Here is a 21,066-nt window from a genome sequence, read left to right on the forward strand (position 1 = left end):
AAACAGCATCCAATGTGGATCTGGGAAAAGCCACTGTGCACAGTCAACAGCACACTGTTCTGCTGTGCTGACGTGGGACAGGATTATTTCTATATGTGGATGATTTCTGTGCAGGGGCAGAGTTTCAGTAATATTCTCAACTGAGGCCAAGAAAGACTTTTAGCCACCCATAGAACCAATAATGAGCACATTCTATAGCACTGAATTGGTACTTGGGAATCTGTTTTCTCCTCCTGGCTATTCCATGAGGACCTTTGGCAACCCACTTAACATCCCTGTGCTGCATTTTCCTCGGTAGAATGGAGCTAACGATACTTAGCTTCTTTGTGAAGCACTCTGAAATCCATGGATTGAAAATGCTATAGAAGAGTATATTATTAGTAGTAGTAGATTCTCCAAATCCTAAAACAGAATAGGAATATTTAGAGATTAGTTTTGGAAGAAAATTAGTTCACCTAAACACTTTGCCAATTATCCATAAACAGGTTGTGATTTTTATGAATTTGTGCAGGGGTTCTCAAACTTTGTTATACCGTGACCCCCCTCTAAGTTGCTCGCAACCCTCCAGGGCATCAGGACCCACAGTTTGAGAAACGCAGAATTTTTTTATTGTTTACAGTTATTTGACAAACAGGCAGAATGGTTATATTTGTGAGGTGCATTTGTAATGAATTTTGTACCCTGTAACACAAATTGAGGTGTTATGCATAAGAAATATAAGAAACATTTGAGAAACAACAGTTGGGGGGAGGGCTGGCACAGCTTTATTAAGATTTGCTACCTATCTCCTTGCTCTTGCATGCTGGGCACTGCTGAAGTGAAAAGAATTGGTTCAGAGACATTTTATATATCCTTCCATCATCTGAAAAAACTTCAACTAGGTCACCAGAGAATTTTCACTTCTCCGAAGAGACTTAGCTCATTTTCTCCAACCTGTCCTTGTGACTTCAGATTGTGTGATCTAGTATTATCTGCTCAGTTCCCAGAAGGACAATTAGATGAACTGTTAAAAGAGGGCTTTTAAACTGACTCAGAGATAGGACAGAAATGTACTTAGTCTATTTCCATTGCTATAGCTGAAGATCCTTATGTTATTATGTTGACTTTCTTTCCTGCCAGCGTTTCTTCCTGCCTGACACTTCAGTGATGACGTAATTGTTTTGGTATTGTTATGGTATATGATTTAATCACAGTGAAGAGTGAATATACTCAAAATCTAGAGGTTTTAAAAAAAATGTATACAAAAACTGAATTGGGCCTATATCACTCTATAGTTCAGCCTGGGAAATACTCATTATGGCACATCTCTATGTTTGTGCTGAATGGTGCATAGCCAGCTCATCTCTAGGGTGGAGGGAGGAGCAGAATTCTGCCAAGAACATCCTATTTGTTCTTGGGAAGCATGCCCATTGCTTCTCCCTTTCAGAGGCTGCAGCATAATCCCTTTGACATGGCCAGACTGCTTAGGACCTACACTTGTTGTCCCCTGGTTGCTCCTGGGTGTCAAGAGAAGGGAGTTTCCCCTCTTACATGCCTTTAGGAAAGCCAGACACATTCTTCTTTGAGTGATGGCAAGTGTGCGTTCCACTATTGGTGTCAGTATACTCTGTGCATAATAGTTGGATCCCATGAGTTAAAAGGGACTTAGGCTCATTTTTATACATGTCTGAGATTCACGCAAATCTGAAAGCTCAACATGAATCTTGTTTTATTTTCACATATCCAGTTCTTCCCTCATTCTATCCCTCTCCCCACAACCAAATCCTCTAGAAATCTCTATCTCCTGCTCAGAGGACCTCAGGGCAGTGGTGGGCAACCTGCGAGCTACACATGGCTCATCAGAACAAGCTGCTGGTGGGTCACCAGACAGGTTATTTACCTTAAGTCACAGGTAAAGCCACCCATGATTCCCATTGGCCACGGTTCACTGTTCCCAGCCCAGGGGGAGCTCTGGGAAGCCGAAACTACAAGGTGAACAACCTGTCTGGTGGCCTGTCAGCAGCATACCCTGATGAGCCATGTGCAGCCTGCAAATTGCCCATCACTGCCTTAGGATGCTCCTTTTCAACCCATTTCCTCCTGTTGAAACATTGTGTATGTGACCTTTGAAGAACAAGCAACAAATGGGTATAATGAATCTATTGTGGTTTTCATTGAAATCCCCGTTCACGTTAGTGGAAACAAGGCCCAGCGTTTACAATACTAAGGCCTGATACTAACAAGGTTTGGAATGCTTTCAACACCTGTGGAAGCTGAAGGTACTCAGCCCTTTGCATGATCATGCCCTTAGAGAACAAGACTGTATTTATTCAGACAGGCTCGTGAACTGTTCTTGAATGTCTCTTTCTCTCACTCAAATGGTGCAATGATCTAGTTCATAGAAACACATGGACTCCCTTCTCAGAAGTGTTTTTTTCTGTTAAAGGAACACTGTTTCCTTTGGGAGAACTCAGCATTTAAGTGATACATATAATTTCCTGAGTAACCCTACAATAACAAATGAAGAGGGAGCAAAATATTGTATGAGAAAACACATTTCAGTTTCAAGATTTCCAGACTTTATTAACAGAGAATAAAAGAAGATGTTCCAACAGTTTGTATTCATCACTAATGTGCATGATTCTGTAATTCAGGCTAAAGGCATTCAGTAGCATTTTAATGGCTATGTATTTTAAGAATTTCTGTAAGATATTCAGTACCAGACATTGGCAATTCTCCAGGATTTTTTTCCAAGGGACAATGAAACTACATAGCCCCCCCCCCCCTCAAAATGTTCATGTCAATTGTTAAATGCATCCTACAAATAAGAAGCCTGAAGAACTAGACACTAGATTTTTAATTAAACATTGAGTTTGCAAGCAATTGCTGGATATGTAAAAAAGGTCCTACTGCATACATAAGGACCAAAGAAGCAATATAGATTGAATAACACTAAAAAAGATTTCAGCTCTTCTGGTTTGTCGCATATAAAACTCTCACTGATGATAGGATTTTGTTACCATCGGCTGGTTGTATTGACTGTTATATTAGAAGCTTTGATGGGATTAAGTTAAAGTAAAAAGAAATGCCAGTAACAAATTCTCTTGCATTTTTTCTTTTCGTTGGCGGTCCAGCGAATGTGAGACTGTCTTGCTGAATAAAGCGAGTCTGAAATCTATAAATGAACAAGGGGTCTTGAACATGCAGTAATTTAAGGTTATCAATTCACTGCACATACTTTTTTTGACATGTGCTTCCTGCCTGATTTTCTAACAATTCTTTATTTTCTGCAGGTGGCCGTGATAAACGAGGTGGTCCTATCCTGACCTTTCCAGCACGCAGCAATCATGATAGAATAAGGCAGGAAGACCTTCGGAAACTTGTGACTTATTTGGCCAGTGTGCCAAGGTAAAGCTAAAAAGAAAACACTTCAAAGCTGGGGGTGGATGAGTGGGTGGGGGAATTTGTTCTTGGCGGTTGATGATTTCCACATATTAACCTTTTAGTTCCATTTTAGTACTTGGAATGGGGAAAAATTTGTGCTCTAGTTGTTTTCCTCCAGTGAGATATGATGCAAAAGAATGAGAGATTAAAGATGGCCCTAATAAAGCTGGGCTTTTGCAGTATTGCTTGCACTGTTTCCAGAATTTCTTTTAGGCTGTTATAGAGGGATTAAAGGGGGGTGAAGCCTTGATTCAGTTTCTTGGAAGTTTATGTGTGGAGTTCTTTATTAGTCTTGAGGGAGCCTTTGTCTGGCATTGCCTTTTAATACTTTCATTGCCAGCTTCAGAGAAACTGGTGCAGGGAGGAATAATTCTGTGTGTAGGAGAGAAGGGGCTCACTCAGTTCAGGGTAGGCAGTATTTCTGCTGCAACACCATCTTGCCGCTTCTGCTGGGAAGCTTGCATGCCCAAGCCCCACCTAATTTCTCCCTGCTATTGAGGGAAGGTACTGAACCTCTGTGAGTTCTTGAATATTGACTATACCCCTCTTTAGCAAACTCCCCCATTCTTCTGGATTTGGTGACTAGATTCCCTCTACTCCACCCAGACTAGAGGAGGCTGATGCTGCTTCATGTCTTTGCAGCCTTGTCCCTGATGAAGTTTCCAGCATAGGCAGGCATAAACTCTGCATTCAATCCAGTCTTGTTTTGGTTTCTTGGCAGGTTAGAAATCCTGACATGCATATCTGCAGGAGGATTTAGTTTACTTTCTCAGGTTGTTGATTGAACTAAGAGCCCCAAGTTCTTCTCATCTCCAAAGATATAAGTACTTCTTAGGATGGAGGCACATCTACTTGGAGTGATAGGGCTTTTATCCTCTCCCTATTCTGAAATCAATACAGTCCCTCCTCAAGGGTCCTGATCCTCTGTCCTTTCTTAAAACATGACTTCTTGTAGCCTAAACACTCTGCTTCACTATCTTTTTTTTTTCTAAAGTAAAAAATCCAGAATATGGATTATCTTGCCTTCCTTCTAGGAGAGACGACCAAAGTTTCTTTCTCATCTAGGAGAAAGAAGCTACTTCTCTCCCACTGTGATGTATCCCAGTTCCAATCTCCCACTTACTAGTCTTAGAGGAGTAGACATATTAGTTAATATCTGCAAAAAAACCCAAGGATTCCTGTGGCACCTAAGAGACTTAACAGATTTAATAGGGCATAAGCTTTTGTGGGTAAAGCCTACTTCATCAGTTCGCAAAGGTCTCACAAAGATTTTTCCCTCACAGGCAATTTCCCCTCTCTTGGTATTCATGCCTCCTTATCAGGTGCTACATCTATCCTGACTTAACTGGCCTCGTTAACACTGGTTCTGTACTTCATAAGTAACTTCCCCATATATCAGTGGTGTGCAAAAGGGCCTCCACGGGATGGATCCGGCCTGCCAAGTGGGTTGATCTGGCCCGCAGAGGTCCTGCCGCTCCTGCACCCTCAGACCAATTAGGATCTGGGGGTGGGGGAGAGTGTGAAGCTTTCTCCTGACCTGCCAGGAGCACACGGCACTTTGAAGTGCCATGTGCTGCTCACGGGGCGGGAGGAGACGTCACACGCTCCCTTGCTCCCAAGCCCTGATTGGTCTGGGGGCTGGGAAGCTGCACAAAGTTTCCTCCACCCTCCCCCCGCCTTGCAAGGAGCACGCAGCACTTCAAAGTGCCACATGCTCATGCAGGGCAAAGGACACTTCGCACAGCTCCCCTAGCCCCAGGCCCTGATTGGCCTGAGGGCGGGGGAAGCGTGTGACACCTCCTCCCACCCTGCAAGGAGCGCATGGCACTTTGAAGTGCAGCGTGCTCCTGGCAGGAGGGGAGGGTAGGTTTGGAGGAGGCTTCACGCACTTCCCACCCCAAAGCCGTGATTGGCCTGGGGGTGGGGGAGCATGCGAAGCCTCTTCCCGCCCTGCCAGGGAATGGGTACCTAATGGGAAGGGGGGCAAAAGGACATTCTGTCCCCTCCCCTTCCAGTTTAAGTGTTTAGGCCCCGCCCCTTCCAGGGCAGCCCGGGACTACTTCAAAAAATTTTGAAGTGGCCCCCAGCTAAAAATTATTGCCCACCCCTGACATATATATATATATATATATATTACACACCTGCCTCTGTAACTTCTACTCCAATTCATCTGATAAAGTGGGTTTTACCCATAAAGCTTATACCCTAAGTGCCACATTCTTCATTATTTTTCTCCCACTGACTGTGAGGGAGCTATATTTAACAGTAATCTATCTCCCTCTGGTGGTGTTCCAGCCCACCTTGCTCTTGGAGCTCTGCCTTGGGGTTATAAACAGAGTTAGCATTTTAGGTTTCTCTCACAGGCCCCAAATTGCCTCCCCTAGTACACATCAATGACTGTGTCATCTGTCCCACAGATTATGCCTATAAAGGAACAGTTTGGAACAAGTAACTGCTGGCCTTCGATGCTTCCCTGAGCAACCTTAAAGAGATGGTACCATCCATTTATAGGACTCCTTAGGAGTGCTAAAGGCATGTCCGCATCCATGAGAATGGGTGCAAAACTTTGCCATCTCCTGCTCTCTTCACCCCATTCATCACAGCTCCTCTAAAGTATGCCATCTGATAACAGCCTCATATGAGTCATTACATCAGCCAGAAATTACTGGAGTGCAAAGTGCCCTTTCCACTGACCTTGCCCTGCAACATCTTGACAAACCTCTGGTCCAAGGAAGGTTTGACCTAGACAGCCATCATACCCACTCTCTGCTGGCTAGGAATGCCCCCTTTCCCAAAGCCAGGTTTTTGCTAATGGAATATAATTTGTATTACAGGCAGTCCCCGAGTTACGCGGATCCGACTTATGTCGGATCCACAGTTACGAACGGGGCCCTCTCCCTGGTCTCCAGCAGACCAGGGAGAGGAAGCAAAGCGGCGGAGCACGCGGACAGCGGACAGCCCAGACGCGTCTGGGCTGTCCGCTGCCCGCGTGCTCCGCCGCTTTGCTCTGCTTTGCTCCCCGTCCCCCTGGTCTGCAGACCAGAAGGACGGGGAGCAAAGCGGCGGAACACGCGGGCAGCAGACAGCCCAGATGCGCATCTGGGCTGTCCGTTGCCCGCGTGTTCAGCCGTTTTGCTCTGCTTTGCTCCCTGTCCCCCTGGTCCCCCCAGGGGGACGGGGAGCAAAGCAGAGCAAAGCGGCTGAACACGCGGGCAGCGGACAGCCCAGACGCACGGGCTGTCTGCTGCCCGCGTGTTCCGCCGCTTTGCTCCCTGTCCCCCTGGCCTGCAGACCAGGGGGATGGGGAGCAAAGCAGGGCAAAGCCGCGGAGCCCGAGGGCAGCAGGACAGCTACGGCGCGTCTGGGCTGTCCCGCTGCCCCAGTGCTCCGCGGCTTTGCTCCAGACGCCTGTGGTACAGCAGCTGGGGCGCTGCCGGTTGGTCCTGTAGCGCCGCTCTGGGCGCTACTGGACCAACCCGGCAGCACCCTAGCTGCTCTGCCCCAGGCGTCCTGATTCAGCCACTGCTGGTCAGTTTCAGCAGCGGCTGAATCAGGACGCCTGGGGCAGAGCAGCTTGGGTGCTGCTGGGTTGGTCCAGTAGCACCGAGGAGCGGCAGCGCTACTGGACCAACCCAGCAGCACCCCAGCTGCTCTGCCCCAGGCATCCCCAAGTCAGCCTCTGCTGAAACTGACCAGTGGGTGACTACAGGAAGCCCCCGCCCCGGGCTTCCTGGAATCAGCCGCTGATCAGTTTCAGCAGCGGCTGAATCTGGACGCCAGTTCCGACTTACATACAGATTCAACTTAAGAACAAACCTACAGTCCCTATCTTGTACGTAACCCGGGGACTGCCTGTACTACAAACCCTGCAAAATAATACAAGGAGGGAAAAAATATAATTTCCATGACCATCAAGAGTTTTTGAAAAATGCATAAAGATTTATACATTGTTCCAATGATTATGAGTCCTCATCTTTGCTCCTAGTACTTGAGTGTTTAGGTATCTTTCTGAGACCACCCCAATTAGGGGGCAGATATGCCTCCAGAGCAGCATGCAACTTTAATTTCCTGCCTGGGGACATAATTTCATATGGCATCTGCCTGGGTTTCTTTTGTTGTTGGTGGTGGTTTTTTCTTTTTTTTCTTTTACTCATCAAGCCTTTTATTTACACTCTGCTTGATCCCTCTCTAGCCAGCTTAATTTGTGACCATTTTGTATGGAAGATTATGGATATGCTAGGGGTTGAGAGGGCAGTAGGTCATCCAGTGTGAATGAGTGTCTAATTGCTTTGCAGTTGCCCTCCCAATACTGTCATAATAAAGCTGCTGCCTTATATGTTATCATTTCTTGCATGAGTCATAGCTATCAAGATATGGCATTGCCTCCTTTCCTTGAGATCAATGCTGCCAATAATTGCACTGTTAAAATTGCGTTTTAGCTCACCTGGTCTTTATCTGTAGTTTTTCCCTTGTACTTGTAGCACAAGCACCCAGGATATATGCTCTGGGTTTGCCCTCTTATACAAGTAAGTCAATAAAGCAGTATCTGGCTGCTCGTTTAGGTTGCCTCTCTCTTGGATGTTTCAGCTACGTGCAGTTTTTGAGGTTTGGTATTGCCTAGCATGTTAACTAGGAATGAAGAAGCTGAAAAAGCTCTAGCTACCACAAAACACAGCAGTCTGGCTGCTAAGCAACATGAATTATTGTGAACACATTACCTACTCCAGCTCTCCTCTGTACTGGCTCCCTATTAAACAGAGTCCAATTCAAGGTTTCTATCCTGATCTTTAAAGCCTTTCCTGGGGTTGGTCACAGTTATAGAAGAGAGCCTCTGCAAGTGCAATATGAAACTGGTAACCAGCAGGAGTAGGTCTCTGAAAGGAGTATACAGAAGGAGCTGTGCCTAGATTATGAAACTGATTCCTGCAAGAGTTAGAAATGACCTTGGGCATTGTCAGATTCAAAGCTAAGGATGTTAACTATCCGGGTAATTGAATAGTCGAGTAACCTCATGAATTCTTATCAGTTAGTTGACTACTCTAAAGTCCCTGAGGGCAGGGCCAGCAGCCACACTCCCAAGGAGCCCTCTGCCATTCTGTGCAGCTACCTCTGTATCAGAGGCAGCAGCACAGGGTGCAGATGGGAGCTAGTCTGCAAAGGTAGCCAATTTAAAAACTAGCTCCCCTTGAGGACCGACTGCCAGTCATCCTGTGTTGCTGCCTTTGATAAAGAGACAGCAGCGCAGGGTGGCAGCAGCCCCTGTCCAGAAGGGTCTGACTCCCAGACCCTGAGTGAGCTGGAACTGAGCTGGGCTGTCCAGCTCCTAATACACTTTAAATGCAGAGTCACAGCGGGGGTAGGTCCCTGGACTGACGACTGAGTCAGGCTACTGGCCAGCCTGCTAAAAAATTTACTGGCAGGGGTGGGGGAAATGTGTGTAGTCTATAGCATTAACCTATAAGCTTAGGTATGTCTACACTACGAACTAGCGGGGTAATGTAGGCATACCGCACTTGCAAATGAAGCCCGGGATTTGAATTCCCCGGGCTTCATTTGCATAAACTGGGCGCCGCCATTTTTAAATCCCTGCTCGTTCGAACCCCGTGCCGCGCGGCTACACGCAGCACGAACTAGGTAGTTCGGACTAGGCTTCCTCATTCCACGAGGAGTAACGGTAGTTCGGACTAGGAAGCCTAGTCCGAACTACCTAGTTTGTGCCGCGTGTAGCCGCGCGGCACGGGGTTCGAACGAGCAGGGATTTAAAAATGGCGGCGCCCAGTTTATGCAAATTAAGCCCGGGAAATTCAAATCCCGGGCTTCATTTGCAAGTGCGGTATGCCTACATTACCCTCCTAGTTTGAACTAGGAGGGTAGTGTAGACATACCCCTTTTGATTATCAGTTAATCGACTATACTATTACATCCCTATTCGAAGCTAAATGCAGATCTCATCTCTTCCTTTATCTTTTCCCCAATAAAGCATGTAAATAGACATACACGTGTTTCACTTCCCCCCTTCCTATGTTATTTTTCTTATAGATTGCGAAGGGGGAAGGGAGAAGGAAGCAATCATTATTGTTTGTTTTTAAAATGCTTGAGCAGGTGCTTATGTAATGTGGTGATGGGAGCTATGTGCAGTCATGTCCATCTGGATGCTTTTAATCTATTGTAGTTTCAAATTGTATTACAGTCAAATTCTTTCCTCATCTTTTATTAATAATAATTTTCACTAGTGATAGTCAGGAACCACTCAAAGGTGTTTGTTTTCTTGATAACTGTGTCAAAGTAAGGTTGATTCCATGCCATCATTTCTCAGTCCAGACTATTATTTAACTTAACCCTGCTATAATTGACCAATGTATCAATGACCTACCAAAACAAATCAAATTACATTAGTATGGATTTTGGATAGCACGTAAGTAAAAGGAATTCAAATATTTCTATTGCTGAGGAGTTAGGGCATGTCAACTTCAGTGGAAGAGCTAGAAATTCTTCCTCAGCAAAAGGGACTATAATTTATCACATTGACATCAATATAAGCATGCCTACTCCTTTATCTGTAGCTTTTCCATTGTAGTTGTAGCAGGGAATTGACATCTTTAGTCCCTGCTTCCTACAGCTCTTGAAAGTGATTACCATTCATACTGATGCTATCTGTCACTTAACCCTGGTTTCATATCTTAATGATAAGGGCTGCCATGGTATGTCACCACGAGCTGTGTGCAGGGGTAAAATCAGGGATGAAATATAAATTGGGGCAAAGGAGGTCTCTGCCCTAAGATGGCATTCCAAGTTTTTGATTCAAGTCTCTGTTATTCCAATTCTTTTTACTAGAATGACAGCTCATTAGCTGTTTAACTGATGGCAGTATCTCTTGGTGATGTAGCAGAAAAGGAAATACTATTAAACAGCTATGGACTAGTAGTGATTCCCTACGTCATTGGCCACGAATCGCAGTTCACAGCCAATGTGAGCGGCTGTAAGTGGTGTCCTAGTCTTCACTGCTTCCTGCTGCTTGCATTGGCCACAAAAGGCAATTTGCAGCCAATCAGAGCTGCAATCATCTGATACCTGTGGAGGTGCAGGTAAACATAGTAGTGCTAGCCCACCAGGGACTAACTCTGGTGAACTGCCACCATTTTATTGCCTGCCCCTGGTCTGATGTCTTTTGGTGATCTCTCTGAAGTTAACTGTTTGGCTCATTTCAGTTCCTAAGGCTCATCTGCTAGGACACTAACATGTCATTTTGTATTAAGTGGCACCTTTGCTAGTGGTCTCAATTTAGAGGCCATTGACTCAAATGACTGTGGAGATTGAGCTTTCCACTTTCCCTCTTACTAGATGTGAGCCCTCCTTCCAACTATGAAGATGACCTTTTCAGAACATGATTGTGGCCTGTTGGTGAGATTATATAGGGGACAACTTATGTTGCCTCAATCCATACTGATACTGTGCCTAAAGAGCATACAGTAAATTTCTGTGGCTGGGAATTTGGCACTTTTCATCAGCACTAAGAGATGCTACATTTTAAGAATTATAAAAATCTTCATCAGGATTTTGAGTCATTTTCTGTACACAGACGCTTTTGAGAATCAGTTGAAACCTAATTGTGATGCAGGACACTTTACATAAATTTCAAGGTTGCATCCAATTTTGACTTTTGTTGATACCCTGAACTATTTTAGTGGCTCAAGGCCTTCAGCAGAGTCCTGAATATCCTTTTCTTCCATTGACTTCTGTGGGATTTGAGGGTGCAAAAAGCTTTGTAGGATTGGGTCCTGGATCTGTTTGTTTCTGAAGGGTCGGTTCTGTTTCAGCTTCCAGGTGGATTACAATGCAAGTGTTTTCAGATTGGTTTTGTAGTGAATAACACAAATAGAATAATACAGTGCTTCACGGGTAATGTACTGTGAATTGCACAGTTTAGCTAGCTTTTTCCTTCTAAGAACTGATAAATGGCATGATAACTTGGGCCTTTGTGCAGCAGCACTCTTCCATAAGTGGTTAGAAAATGCATTATGCTTGGTCTAGCAGGAATTTCCATATCCATTTGGTGGATGCGTTGTGTGGAAGATGCAAATAAGGCTGAAATAATATTAATATCAGACAAAGAGATGGAAATTTTCTGTTTTATTTCATAATCTGTTAATCATCAGAGTACATTTTTGTAAATGTCAGCAATGTGTGATCAAGGAGTCAGGAAAAAAACCTTTTGTTTATTTCATGAATTCATACTTGATTAAAATCAGCTTCCTAAGAGTAGTAAGAAAATATTTTACCCATTCAGCCACTGTAAAAGGTTTCTATTTATGTCCAAAAATATTGTTTACAACATTTTAAGTTCTGCTGTTAATTTAACATATCTGATTTTTCCAGCATTTCCATTTTGCTAACATAATTCATTTTTATGCCGTTTGAGAATTGAAATGTTTGGGTCTTTCACCATACTACTTCATACTATCCATATATGACTCCATGTTTCCTGCATGCTTTTCAACATCCTATGCATAAGTCTACATCTGGACATATCTGTATCTGTATGAAGCCCCATTTATTTCAAATCCACATCTTAAGTGTGGTTGTAGTATCAAAAAACAACTTTGTCAAAAATGTCATGGAGTCCCATGTCCATAGCAGTTTTTCTCATTTTATAAAGTGGCCATTTTTCTGGCTGCCATGCAGATGTGCATTTCAAAGTCACACTGGGTTCTTTCTTGCTTGTAGAACATCTCCAGCGATAAAGATTCTGAAGACTAAATTTTCCCCTCCGTGAAACCTATCAAACCCCTTACCTTCCAAATGGTTGTTCACCTTGGGGGGCTAATTTGAAGGCTGCTGTTACCACTGCAAGTGGAATTTCCTTAACAATAAGGATTCACAAGCCAGAAGGGAATTCAATTCACCTTCTTAGAGTTGTGGCTCTTTTTCTAGGGCTGTAAAGGAGTTGAATCTTGCTTTATCCACTCTCTGGATGTGACTATATACATCCAGGGAAAAATTCTGCTCAATAAGACTATAGCCTTTTTATGTAGTCACTTTTTGGAGCAGAAAAGTGGGCACCTTAATCTGGTCCTGATATCTTTTGGTTTGATTGTTTTACTTTCTTTTTAGTCTCACTTCTACCCTGTAGTGGCTGGATCATTACTCTTTACATTCTTAAAACTTAAATACCCACCTGGGGAAGTGAGGAAACAGACTGACAAACTCAGACGAGTATCCAGAAGCCACTAGACAGGTCCAACAAAGAAAATGATAGAACACAACTGGTCATCACCTTTATCCCCAGCTTAAACCCCTCCAGCACATCACTGATAATGTACAACCTACCCTGGAAAATGATCCCTCACTCTTCACAGACCTTGGGAAATAGTCCAGTCCTTGCCTACAGACAGTCTTCCAACCTGAAGCAAATACTTACCAGCAGCCACACACCACACTACAGAAACACTCAACCAGGAACCTATCCCTGCAACAAACCCCATTGCCTACTCTGTTCACGTATCTATACAAACGACACCATCACAGGACCTAGCCACATAAGTCATAACATCAGGGGCTCATATATCTGCATGTCCTCTAATGTGAGAGATTCTGTCAAGTGCCAGCAATGCCCCTGCGCTAATGGATAAATGGACACAAATCAGGCATCCGGAATGGTAACACAAATAAACTTACAGTGTAGGGGAACATTTTAACCTCCTTGCACATTCAATAATGGATTTAAAAGTAGCCATCCTTCATCAAAAGAATTTTATCACCCGATTACAGAGGGAGATAGCTGAACTGAAGTTCATTTACAAGTTCAATACTATCAACTTGAATAAAGATCTTAACCGATTAATGCTCTACAAAGGCAATTTCCCAGCCTTTGATATTTTCAACTCCACACCAAGTACTGTGAATGAGACACATCTAGCCTGACTTAATTAGCTTCATTAACACTGATCCTACAATTGACAGATAACTTCTTTTGCTGTTATATATATACCCTGAATTCTGTAATTCCACTTCAATTCATCTGATGAAGTGAGGATTAACCATGAAAGTTCATGACCTAATAAATTTGGGTATGTCTACACAGCAAAGTTATTTAGAAAGAAGAGCCATTATTTTGAAATAACTTTACTAGCGCCTACACAGCCAAACCGCTATTTCGAAATTAATTCGAAATAGCAGAGCACTTATTTCGAATTTGGTAAACCTCGTTCCAGGAGGAATAACACCAAATTCAAAATAGCTATTTTGAAATAAGTGCTCTGTAGATACTTATATCCAAATAGGGGGTTTCCAGACTTCCCAGGTGCCCTAGTGGCCACTCCAGCCTCAACCAAGAACACTCCTCTCCCTCCCCCTTCCCTGGAGCCCTTAAAGGGGTTCACTCTGGCCACAGTGCCTGTGCCAGCTCCAAGCCTGCCAGCCCAGAGCCAACAGTCACTGCCCCTGACCTAGTGGCCCCAAAACATGAGCCAGCGAGCCACTGGCAGCCAACCCTCCACCGCTCCCCAGGAACAGTCTGCCAGCTCCCAGGAGCCTGCCTAGGCCCAGAGAAGGCGGCGCCTTCCTGGTCCAGAGTGGAGATTATGGACCTTATTCAGGTTTGGGGGGGATGCCCGCAACATCCATGATCTCCGCACTAGACATAGGAACACGGCTGTCTATGGCAGGATAGCTTCCAGCCTTGCCACCAAAGGCCACATGCGAACCCAGGAGCAGGTTTGCAGGAAAATCAAGTTGGTCTGAGAAGATGTATTTACCATGATTGGATTCCACTCTAGAGACTCTCATCTAATATGTCCCTGTGTATAGTATTTTGCTTTATAGCCACTTTCTTAAAATTAGAGTGCATGAATTGTGAGTTCACTTGGCAGTGAACCATCTTGTGGGGTTTTTTTGAAAAAATGGGTATTTTCTGATTGTTCAATAGTCTGTTGCTTTCTTAGTTTCTATGAAAGTTCATTACATGGTTTTCTATAAGGATCCTCGCCAATTCTTATTTTATTTTCACATTTTATGCCAGATCCTCCACTCATACAGTTCCTTTTGAAATAAATGGGGCTAATCTAATTGCTTCCTTCTGTGTAGGGTTGCCAGATGGTTTCAACAAAAATACCGGACACACTTGACATTACATCACAATCTACATTGCATCTTATTTAGAATATACCAGACATTTATATTTTCTCATATTTTTTCTCAATTTGTTTCCCAAACAGAAAGCTCAAATTCTGGACTCTCCGGTTCAAAACCGGACACCTGGCAACCCTACTTCTGTGAGTCTGTCCCTTTGTGTATATGTAGTCTTGATCAGTGATGATGGACTGAGAGTCTGGCATCTGTTCATCCCATGGGGGCGGAACAGCCTGGGCACTGTCAGTACAAGCTTCTTTACCACTTCCAAGAAAAGAGAAACAAAGAAAAGTAGCCTGCCACAGAAAGGGAAGAGCAAAGGCCATTAAAAAAACCCAAACGTTCTTATTCTCAGACCCTTCATACTGCTGTGACTGGTGAAATATCAATGTACACTGTAGCTAGACATACACGTTTTGGCATGAGAGGGTAACTTCTAATCCTTGGAGTCTATCTTAAACCGAACAAAAGATGCCAGTTAGCATTAATTGTACCAAAGAAGAATGGCCTTGTTGTTAAGGCACTGAACAGGCATTCAAGAAATCTGGGTTTACTTATGGTTCTAAAACTTCTAATTCCTTTATGATTGTGGGCAAGTCACTTAATCTCTTTGTACCACAGTTCCCCATCTATAAAAGAGAGATAACTTCTTCTTGTCCTCTATATTTTATCTATCATATCTGTGTAGGTCAATAAATTCTTCAGAACAGGAATTCTCTCTCCCCCTTTGTTTGCACAGTCCCTTGCAGGATTGAATCTCTAGGCAAAACCGTCATACATACAAACGATACCAGTAGTGATCTGGGAATGAGACCACCAATTAATTTCATTTAGCGCTATATAATCTCTTTTGGAGGGTGATAATGAATAGCCACTACTGGTCTTATCTAACTAGTGACATAGAGTCACCATGGATGTTTAAAAATATGAAGGAATCAATAAAATAACAATGTGAACTGTATTTTCAACCACAGAGATGAGTGAATTGAAAAGTTGTTGAAAGTAGCAAATTTGTAGGTTTTATTTTAATTTTCTGAATGCAAAACATTTACTGAGTTTTTCACATACCTTACCTTTAGTGGGTATTGTCTTCTCTTTGTAGGAGGCATTGAGACTTTCAGCTGTTATAAGCACTTGTAAGACCATTTATGTAGCTTCGATGATTGAAAAAGACAGACACTGACAGTAAGTAACTGTCAGGTACTGGAAGAGGAAAGGATCAGTTATAGCTTGACACATCTGGGAGGTCCAGTGAAGGAAGCCAAATATGATCATGACTTCTGAGCTGTTTAACTGAGGGCTGCATAGCCTTGTTCTTAAGAATATAAGAATGGCCATACTGGGTCAGACCAAAGGTCCATCTAGCCTCGTATCCTGTCTGCTAACAGTGGCCAGTCCCAGATGCCCCAGAGGGAGGGAACACAACAGGTAATTATCATGTGATCCCTCTCTTGACATCCATTTTCAGGCAAACAAAGGCTAGGGACACCATTCCTACCCATCCTGGCTAATAGCCATTGATGTACCTAACCTCCATGAATTTATCCAACTCTTTTTTGAACCCTGTTAAAGTCTTCACAACATCCTCTGTTAAGGAGTTCCACAGGTTGATTGTGTGCTGCATGAAAAAAACTTGTTTTGTTTGTTTTAAACTTGCTACCTATTAATTTTATTTGGTAACACCTAGTTCTTATATTATGGGAACAAGTAAATACTTTTTCCTTATTCACTTTTTCCACACCAGTCATGATTTTATAGACCTGTATCATATCTTCTCTCTTTAATAAGATGAAAAGTCCAAGTCTTTTTAATCTCTCTTCATATGGGACCTGTTTCAAATTCTTAATAATTTTTGTTGTCTTTTTCTGAATCTTTTCCAATGCCAATATTTCTTTTTTTCTAGAAAAACTGCGTTTATGTCCACACTGCAATTGCGTTCTTTTGACAGAAAGTTGAAAGAACGCAGGGGTTTTTCCAACAGTGGTAAACCTCTTTCTACGAGGAAGAAGCCTTTTTCAGAGAAAACATTTTTGGAAAAAGGTGTGTGTGGATGGGGAAGAGGGTTTTCTTTTTCGAAAGAAGAGGCTTCCAGGAAAAAGCACAGGTGTCCTGGTGGCCACTCTGTCCACAGCCTTCAGAACTTAAATGCAAGATAGTGTCCAATGAATGTGGTCGCTATCTTTGGAAAAAGCACATCACTTTTTTGTTGTGCTTTTGCTGTGTAGATGCTCTCTTTCAAAAGAAGTTTTTCCAGAAGATCTGTTCCAGAAAATCTTCTTCCGAAAGAAGCCTGCAGTCTAGACATAGCCTGAGTGGATGTTTTCAGAGAACTATCCACAATGACTACAATATCTCTCTCTTGAGTAGTTGTAGTTAAATTGGTCCCCATAATATTGTATGTATAGCTGTGATTATTTTTTCCGATGTGCATTACTTTACATTAATCAACATTAAATTTCATTTGCCATTTTGTTGCCCAATCGCTTAGTTTGGTGAGATCTTTTTGAAGGTTTTCACAGTCTGCTTTGGTCTTAACTATCTTGAGCAGGTTAGTATAATCTCCAAATTTTACCACCTCACTGTTTACTCCTTTCTCCAAAACATTTACAATTAAGTTTCTTTTTTCTTTTCTCTTTTTTCTTCCCTCTCTTTCTCCATCCATTCAAGTACGTGATACTTTGATTGGATCAGCATTTTCTCCTTTATGCTAAATGCTTCTTCTTGTCAGTTGCACCCACAGTAGCTTTTTGGAAGAAGGAAGTGTAGTGGGAGAGTGAGAAAACAATAAATCAGATGCTAGCAACATAGAAAAGAATCATTTTATATTTCCTGCTATTTTTGACCAATTTTAGCAGCAGCCTGATCAGTTGTCAATACAATACCATACCAGTACAAGTTGCAAAAATTATACAAAATGTTAATTTCCCTCTTCTTAGTGGATCTTGAACAAGTGGTGTGTGCCTGCAATTTAATTTTCAGCATGGTCCTCTATGTGCTTTTCCCTAACCGTTTTAATTTAAGGATGTTTCTTGTATGCTTTGTGTATTTTTTACATTCAAATGTGTGGCTCCATAATATACGAGACACCAGCAATATGCAGGTTTCAGTAAAGGAGGCAGGTTAATTGCCTGACACAGCGTGAACCGCATTTTAAATGAGCTAAAATTAGCAGGCATTAGCCTTTGTGAGAATGGCACACTGGCAACAGACAGTGTAAATGTGCAGTTCACTTTTTAAGATGTGTCAATAGCCATCAGTTGAATTTACAGACAGATCAGGAAGTCTAATGTTATTCTAGCTAAAATGTAGAAGTGATTTTACTCTGAGAATTTTACAGCAGCAGCAAAATGGTCTTGTAAATTTTGATACCAATGCTGGTTTTACATCCTCTAATCCACTGTACGCAATGTTATCATCATTAATCCAAATTATCATCATTTGATGTAAATTTGGCCTCCCTTTGCATGAACATGGATGACATCAAGGCAAGTGGAACCAGTGCGGTGTCATTGAAGTTAGTCCAAACTTTAGTTTCCTTCTGCACCAGCACACAGACTGACCACTGAAGCTGTACTATAAGGGAGTGTATTTTTCCTTCACTGTATTGTAATCAGATCATATTAGAATATAAAAGCAATCCATTTCACATTAATATAGCACAATAAGCACAATTATAATTGTATTATTAAAAATATAGGGCAGGATTTTCAAAAGTACCTAGGGTTTTGGATGCCAGTTCCCATCAATTTCCAATGGAATTGGTGTTCAGATGTTTTGCAAATCCTACCTATGTTGTTTCCCCCCAATTTCCAGATGGTGCTCTCAGTGAAAACAATGTGCAACATTTTCCTTTTTGATGCTGTCATGAACATGGAACTCCTGGTGACCTCTAACTTTATACTCTTTAATAGCAAATGTAGCTGCATGGTATGTGGTGAAATGGCTAAGTGGATGAAATTACCTCCACTAACATAAAAAGTTAATGACCAAAATAACTGCAGAACTCTTTGTTTTTATGAAAGAGTGAAAACAGGAGCAACTTTAAAGTGTTCTTTGCTCACCAGGGGTACGTCTACACTACAGCACTAATTCGAACTAAGCTAATTCGAACTAACGGATCCAGACTAAAAAACTAGTTCGAATTAGCGTTTTGCTAATTCGAACTAGCATGTCCACATTAAGTGGACCCTGAACCGAGGTTAAGGATGGCCGGAAGCAGTGCTGGTAGGGCATCAGATGAGGACTTAGAGCGTGGAGCTGCTGCCTTAGGCTAGCCGAGGGCTGTGCTTAAAGGGACCAGACCCCAGGACAGACAGTTCTCAGGGGTGCCCCTCTTGCAAAGCAGTCCTAGCTTGGAGTGCCCTGAGTGCCCACACTGGGCACATCACAGCACTCGGCCATCAGCCTGGCTGCACTTGCCGCAGGCTGCCATCTGAGGAGAGGGGGCAATTGGGGGGCTGCAGGAGAGCTTCCACCCCCAGAAGCCCACAGAGCCAGCCCAGTCCTCCCCATCAGGGGCTTGTACCCAATTCCTCCCTCACCACCTTCCACTTAACCTTCCCTAGCCCCCCTTCCTGATGTACAAAATAAAGAAAACGTGTGGTCAAAAATAGAATCTCTCTTTATTGAACAAAACTCGGGGAGGTGGAAGGGGGGAAGAGAGAGGGTGGGAGAGGGGAGGGCAACTACAATGATCAGAGGTTTGGAAGAGGTCCCATATGAAGAGAGGCTAAAGAGACTGGGACTTTTCAGTTTAGAAAAGAGGAGACTGAGGGGGGATAGGATAGAGGTATATAAAAGCATGAGTGGGGTGGAGAGGGTGCATGAAGAAAAGTTCTTCATTAGTTCCCATAATAGAAGGACTAGAGGACACCAAAGAAAAGGAATGGGTAGCAGGCTTCAAACTAGTAACAGAAAGTTGTTTTTCACAAAGCAAATAGTCAACCTGTGGAACTCCTTCCTGCAGGAGGCTGTGAAGGCTACAACTAGAACAGAGTTTAAAGAGAAGTGAGATAAAGTGATGGAGGTTGGGTCCATGGAGTGGTATTAGCCAGGGGGTAGGAGTGGTATCTCTGCCCAAAGTTTGTGGAAGGCTGGAGAGGGATGGCACGAGACAAATGGCTTGGTCACTGTCTTCGGTCCATCCCCTCCAGGGTCCCTAGGGTTGGCCACTGTCGGCAGACAAGCTACTGGGCTAGATGGACCTTTGGTCTGACCCAGTATGTCCATTGTAAGCTCAGGGCTTAGGGTCGGGGGTCTCAGTGGTCCACCTTGATTTTCATGCACACCTGCTCCTGGCCAGGCTGGCAGCTCTCCCGCCCTAGACGGCCACTTTCCAGTGCCTAGTGCAGAGGGCGTGGACGAGGTCCACGATGTCCACACTAGACCAGGCGGGTGCCCGCCTCTTGCGGTCCCGGGCAAGCTCCCGGGAGCCGCCAGCCTGGTCCCTGGAAGAGGGGGAGGGCTGGGGGGCATCGGGTGGCTGGCTCGAGCCGTGCCAGGTGCAGTGTCTGCTAGCTGGGTGCTGGCAGGCTTGCACTTGGCACGGGCATCGTAGCCACCCTGTGCCCCTTTAAGGGGTCCAGGGCCGGGAGGGGGGGCATATGAGTTTCCCTGGTGTTGGCCAGAGTGGCCACCAGGGAAAGCTGGGGAGGGCTAGCCTCCAACTAGTTCGAATTAAGGGGCTACACACCCCTTAATTTGAACTAGTAAGTTCAAACTAGGCTTAGTCCTCGTAAAATGAGGTTTACCTAGTTCGAACTAAGCGCTCCGCTAGTTCGAATTAAGTTCGAACTAGCGGAGCGCTAGTGTAGCGCCTATGAAAGTTAATTCGAACTAACATCTGTTAGTTCGAATTAACTTTGTAGTGTAGACATACCCCTAGTATGGTCTGGCTTTCAAATATTTCCTACAGTATGGTTTTAAACTGTAAGGCTTTATCTCCTGTATAATAGTGAGAAAATCTTGTAATATTTTAGATTCTGGTGTGATACTTAATTGGAAAACCAAAGCTCCAGCAGGTCAGACAAAGAAGTTTCTTTTCCTTGGTGGAATTGCTCTCATCCTAATACCTACAATGTTTTTTTTTTTAAATCTTTCTTTTTTATTTTAATCTGTTTTGCAGGGTCAGTGCAAAGGCTACTTTAGCTTCACTGTTCTGTCTAGTTAACATTTCTGAGTTAACAACACCTTCATCTGTGTTGGGTCTATCAGGTGTCCACTGGACACAGAACTGTGGGCTTCTCCGAGTCATTCTGGCAGTACTGGTTGGCTACTCCTGACCAATCTCAGGATGCTTCTTTGTTTCTTTTCTACACAAAAGTGAAGTGACGTATTTGTGTTGCTCATCTGCAGTGGAAGTTTTTTTCTATCACCCACTCCTTGGGAATACAGAAGAGGAAGCTGACACTCTCAAACATTTATATGATGGCATTGGCACTTAGTCTTTTAATAGAAGAAAGAGTTAGGTTTGATTTTTTAAATGTATTTATGTGAGCATCAGGTCTGCCTGATGCT

The 21,066-nt window shown here is 43.5% G+C and overlaps 1 protein-coding gene across 5 annotated transcripts in view; it reads left to right on the top strand.

The window, feature by feature from the left end:
• KALRN (kalirin RhoGEF kinase) overlaps window positions 1–21,066 on the top strand; it is a 786,138-nt gene that overhangs the window by 256,337 nt on the left and 508,735 nt on the right. For all 5 annotated transcript variants that reach the window (XM_075933149.2, XM_075933142.2, XM_075933143.2 and 2 more), the window contains exon 3: window positions 3,273–3,387. In XM_075933149.2, the coding sequence (XP_075789264.2) occupies window positions 3,273–3,387 (115 nt within the window). The remainder of the gene's footprint in view (window positions 1–3,272; window positions 3,388–21,066) is intronic.

This window comes from Pelodiscus sinensis, chromosome 7 (genome assembly GCF_052426305.1).
Source record: "Pelodiscus sinensis isolate ZL-2025 chromosome 7, ASM5242630v1, whole genome shotgun sequence".
NCBI lineage: Eukaryota > Metazoa > Chordata > Testudines > Trionychidae > Pelodiscus > Pelodiscus sinensis.